The 6000-nt window shown below is 39.4% G+C and overlaps 1 protein-coding gene across 1 annotated transcript; it reads right to left on the reverse strand.

Moving 5' to 3' along the window:
• Nucleotides 1–1350: 1350 nt before the first annotated feature.
• On the reverse strand, nt 1351–5754 carry LOC18424634 (Tetratricopeptide repeat (TPR)-like superfamily protein). Its single transcript, XM_006829218.4, has 2 exons — nt 5297–5754; nt 1351–4004 (listed from the first exon to the last, which is right to left on the reverse strand). Exon 2 carries the CDS (start codon nt 3882–3884, stop codon nt 1596–1598), a length of 2289 nt encoding a protein of 762 aa, XP_006829281.1. The 5' UTR covers nt 3885–4004; nt 5297–5754; the 3' UTR covers nt 1351–1595.
• Nucleotides 5755–6000: the final 246 nt, after the last annotated feature.

Genomic DNA, 6000 nt, shown 5'->3' on the forward strand with positions numbered 1-6000 from the left:
CTTAGGAAGGGACGTCCAGCTCTATTGATAAATACGTTGTTGGGTGTGTAAAAGGGAGCTTCAAGTGGGTACATCTTTTAAATTCGTCCCTAAGCCCATTCCTGCATCTTGTGTTCCCTATTAAATAAGCTTAGAGTTCACTACTCAAATTCTTGGATTTGTGAGATTTTGAATATTAAAATAAAGTTTGGATGAAAATTTCAAGAGATTATATTAAATTATCAAACATTTTCCATTTTTACATATTTTCTTCATTTTTTATGATTTCTCCTTCTTTACATTTTTCTAGTTTCTTTCCTTAATATTTTGGATTTTTTAAGCCTTTTTTTAACTTGGTCAGTCCACTCAAGACTCGCCGAGGTGACTCGCTGAGCCCCAGAGTGACCTTGGCTTTTTAACACTAATAAACACAATAGCTTAGTATCCCATGGACTAATAATCACAACTAGGACATATAAGTAAATTTCTCAAGAAAAAATATAAGGCTATCAAAAACCTTTCATGTTCCTAAACAATCATTCAATATGCTTCAGAAAATTACTACGGAAGAAAGTAATATATTAATAATTGTAGACATAATAGAAGTATTCTCACATGTGCTAAACTGCTAATAAAGCTAGAAGCACTACAACCATGACTGTGACTACTGCTATACAACTAGTAACATGACTACAGCCTGCATAGTCAAATTGCAGGCCAAAAAAGAAAGCTGCACAGAACAAACAAAATTTAAAATAAAAAAAATGCACCTTTAACTTTTGAAGTACATGGAAAACAAAATTAGAAAAGAAAAAATATGAAGTACTGAATTGAAAATTTAATAAAACAAAGAATAGTTGTGAAAAAAACAGCTCAAAACTACAAAATCACATAACCAGTACCTACATTAATATCATCAAAAGATGGAGGATACAAAAACTAAAACCCGCATTTCTTGCTGATCAGCATGATTAAAAAATACTCACGTAAACTAGATCATATCCAAACAATCAAATTTTATGAAACTGAGAAAACCAAAACAAAAAATAAAAATTAAAAGAAAAAGAGAGAGGGAAAGAAATTCACCTAATCTGCACCACACAAATAACACCAGAATCAAGAAAAAAAAAAAGGAAAGGGAGAAACAAAAATAAAAAATTATTTGGCTCTTACTCCAAACCTGAAAATGCAGCAGAAAAATTCAAAAGAAAACAGAATAACTCAGACAAAGTAAAACCATAGCTATTAAAAGGTTATAAGGAAAAGAACAAGTTTTCATCCAATTTATCCAAACAGAAATAACACCTGAACACACAATGAGATGACTCAGGATAAATCTCAGAAGATGAAACATAGAGCCACAGCGAGATATCCAAATCGAACACAAATTACTGTCATTATCAGCATAAATACAAACTGAAAACAAATGTATAAATTTACAGGAAAAGGGGAGATTAACAGCGATCATCCATACAATTGCCTGCTACCATAAATGGATAAAACAAGGAGATTAAAATACCTGCAAAAAGGGGAAACAGAGACAAACCAATGCACTTTCAGTATTTCAAAGCACGTTATTTCTCACATCTGGTATCTCCCCTTTCTTACCAAATATGTCACCAATAATCCCCGCAAGAACACAAACCACCCTCAAAATGGTGAAAACGATTGGAGTCCCGTAAAATTACAGCCCGCCCCATTATTTCAGACACAAGCTTTATGGCATTGTGGCAATCCACACACACTCTAAGGTTCTTAATCACCCTGATGGGCCGTCCCTCGGGCACATTCAAGATCCCAAACGCGACAGCCAGCTTCTCACTATGGTGCTTAACCATGTGCTCCTTCTCCTCCTCTTCCACATCATGTAACACCATCTTCGTTTCCGATACATGTCCAGCCTGTTTCATCCTCAGATCCAATTCCTCTAAGAAAGCATAGATCTTCTCTTTTTGGGGATGGTCTGAATCCCCAACAGAGAAAGCATGGACCTTGTTCTTATACTCAATCCAACTAAAACCGGGCACTTTCTTCACCCCTTTTTCCCTCATCATTACTCTCAATCTATCCACATCAGCCCATCTTCCAGCTTCCGCATACAAATTTGAGAGGAGAACATACATCCCTGAATTATCTGGCTCCATCTCAAAAACCTTCTCTGCTGCCATCTCAGCCAATTTAGTGTTCCCATGTATCCTACTAGCACCAAGCAGAGCACCCCACATCGTGCCATCTGGTTCAAATGATATGCTTTGCATGAGACACCACGCCTCTTCCAAGCGCCCCGCGCGACCAAGAAGGTCAATCATGCAAGTATAGTGTTGTCCTGCCGGTTCTATTCCGTAATCCCTCCTCATGGACTCAAAATACTCCATGCCTTTGCTCACCAACCCGGTGTGGCTACAAGCCGACAGAACCGCAACCATGGTGATATTATCTGGTCCAATATGTTTCTCTCTCATGGCTTCAAAGACTTGGAGAGCCCTGATGCCGAATCCATGGCGGGCATAACCCGCTATCATTGTATTCCATGTGACCAAGTCTTTCTCCGGCATTGTTTTGAAGGCCACATAAGCCTCGGCAATGCTCCCGCATTTGCAGTACATTGCGAGCAAAGCATTGCCCACAAAGGTGCATGTTGCATACCCCGACTTCACGAGGTGAGCATGCACCTGCTTCCCGCACTCCAACGCTGCAATGTCGGCACACGTACTCAAAGCACACGTGAAAGTTGATCGATTCATCAAGCATTGTCCAATCCTCCTCATCTCAATAAAGAGGTTCAATGCCTCCTCACTATGCCCATTTTGAGCATATGCCGCTATCATGGCTGCCCAAGAGATGGCATCTCGCTTGGGCATTTTGTCAAAGAGCCGCCGGGCGGTGTCCACATCGCCACTTTGACCGTGCCCAGTCACCATGGTGTTCCATGAGCAGGCATTCCGGCATGGCATCGCCTCAAACAACTCACAAGCCTGTGCAAGCCGACGCCCTTGGACATAACCCGCAATCATCGCATTCCATGACACGGTGTTCCTCTCAGGCATTTGGTTGAAAACATCCCTCGCCTCATCGAGCATCCCATTCTGCACATACCCCGACACCATCGCTGTCCAAGTGAATACATCACGCACAAGACACAACCTAAAAAGCTCATGAGCCTCCTGCATTTGAGCATTTTGAGCATACCCAGTGATCATCGTATTCCATGAGACCACATCCCTTTGGGACATTTTGTCGAATAGGTGTCGAGCCTCGATCAATCTCTTCCTCCGAACATACCCAGCCATCAAGGCATTCCAAGACACAGTGTCCCAGTCATTAGGATTTGAGGCAAAGAGCTTGCATGCAGACTCAAAACAACCATTCTGAATGTACCCTACAAGTATTGCATTCCACGAAATCGAGTTTCTCTTGGGCATTCGATCAAAAAGGTCCTTAGCATCATCAATGTATCCGGCCTGAGTGTAGCCCGAGAGGAGGGTGTTCCAGGAGACCACATCTCGTTCTGGCATTGCAGTGAAAAGGCGGCGTGCTGCCCTCAGATCATCATTCTTGACATAGGCAGCGAGCATCACATTCCACGAGACAAGGTCACGACAAGGCATTTGGTCAAATAGGCAGCGGGCAGAATCAATGTCGGAGTTTGAAGCATAGGCAGAGATGATGGCATTCCACGAAACAATGCTGCGGTGGGGCATTGTATCGAACAGTTCGCGTGCAGCTGCAATTGAGCCAGCCCTTGCCCGTTCGCTGATTGCAATGTTCCATCTCACTATCTTTGGGTCTGAATCTGAGATAGTTGAACGACTTGCCAAATTCTTGTTGTTTATTGTTAATAGCTGATGATAAGAACAGAAGCTGGTGGTCCTCACTGATAAAATGCATCTTTTCAACACACGCATTAAAGAATAGAAAAAGGCGGGGTAAAAGATAAGACACGAGGAAATGAAAGGTTACGAGTGACAGAGAGTCGCCAAACCATTCGAAACAGGGTTGAAGGACTACAAAGGCAGCAGAGAAACCTGCAAAAATACAAAGGATGTAAAACAAGGATCAATGATCTGGGTAATGCAAATCCCATCTCTTGCAAAACAAGGATCAATGGTCTGGATGACTTAAATCCCATCACAATTTTTACAGTTCTTCACATGATCTTGGCTCAATATTTGTTATAAGAAGAGTTTGCAGCAAGAAACTCCACTCAAAACTTAAACCCTTCAAGATCTAACTTTCTAAACCAACAGGTTCTCGCCATATAATAATAATGGCCATGTTTGGCAATGTTTGATAAACTGAGGTGCTAGTAGTTTCACCAGTTTGGTAATGGGAAAGCTGGAAACTGCCTGTAATACTGTTCATTATCTATTTCATTGATATGATGTGCGGAATGTAGTTTTTTAATAACATTTTGTAATTAAATAAGGTTCTGTCCATTGATCAATATAATAACAAACATGTAAATAGATTCAAGGAATACTTTATTTGTGCTTGGATATTTCATAAAAGTGTGAAACCCCTCTGATGCTATCAATATTTACATAGAGCATAACACCCGTAAAGCACAGAGTTGGACCTCTGTCCACCTCTATATATTGATAATATTAAAACAAGAACCCCATTCCATAACATCAGAAATTTTCTGATAAATTTTTCATAATAGAAGAACAATGAAAGACAAAAGAATATGATCTTTAGAACAGCTACACAGCACTCCATATCAGTGCACAAACAGGCATATAACCATGCAAGAAACCCCATTCAAAACTAAAAACCCTTCGTGATCTAACATTCTAAAACAACAAGTTCTCCCCATATAATAATATTAACGGCCATATCAATATATTATAGTCTAGAGCTCAGAAGCGTACATCATGGCTAATCTAATGACTGAAGAAACAGTAATCGAATGCACCAACATTCTATCCATAAGAATCAAGCAATTCAACCAAAACTAGCAATAAAGAGTTGCAGAGGGAGCATAATAAACCATTACAAATTTCTCACTCAAAGTTGAAGCAATTCAACAAAATAATTTCAAATAAGAACTTGTGGAGACAACATTTGAACCAAAGGTTCCCTTAAATGCCTCAAACAATACTAGTTCTCTTACAGCTTATTGCTCATATCCTTGAACCCTTATCCATCCCTTTCGAAATATTCGGTTTTTTTTTAAGAAACGACCTTATCAACTTACTACAAGCTTTAGATTCCAAACAAAAACAAAAATTTAACATCTACTAAATAAAAATTGCTCGAGCTACCAGGTGGCTTCGTCAACCAGAAACAAACATCAAGAGATCTAGGAGAAACTCACCCTTTGTTCGAGCTACCAGGTTGCTTCCTCAACCAGCAGAACAGTTAGAGAGGGTTTTGTTGAGGAGTTTGGCAGAACAGTAATGGCGGAGGTGAGAGAGAGAGTAACGTGAGGGGAGAGAGATCTGAGAGGAGAGGAGAGGAGAGAGAAGTGTAGGGTTTAGAGAAGAGCAAGAGTGTAGGTAAAGAGGGGAGTCGAGGGGAGGGGCTAGGGCTTTTTACTGGTTAAATTTTGGTTCTCTATACTAGTTCTATATTGGCAAAATATCGAACCACTCTCTTAACAGAATTCTTTAGTTTAGAGCGGTTCGATATTTGTAACTTCAAACCAATACCAGTTTATTTGTATTCTTCATTTTACTCTTAAAATAATAAGTATAAAAATCTACTGCTTTCAAATTGGTGTTTGTAGAAGGCGTCAAGTTTAAATAATCAAAGGGACACATTTAAATCTTACTTAAAAGATGCACTTCTTGGGGATCTACCCTCTTTTACTAACAAAAAGAGGAAAATAAAAACACGCAAACACGTTCTTTGTGGCCCTTAAATAAGATGCTCTAAAATTAGGCATGTAAATGGTTCAATTTTTAGACAGTCAAAATAACAAAGTCATTCTTTTTTGAGAAAAAAAAAAAAAAAAAATTCATTTGTTCATTTTTAAGTGTATCTTAAAATGTCATGTCCAGTAATTCTTTCCAAACAGCT

The sequence above is a fragment of the Amborella trichopoda genome, chromosome 12 (genome assembly GCF_054954075.1).
Source record: "Amborella trichopoda isolate Santa Cruz 75 chromosome 12, AtrichopodaSantaCruz75HAP2 v2.0, whole genome shotgun sequence".
Lineage (NCBI taxonomy): Eukaryota > Viridiplantae > Streptophyta > Magnoliopsida > Amborellales > Amborellaceae > Amborella > Amborella trichopoda.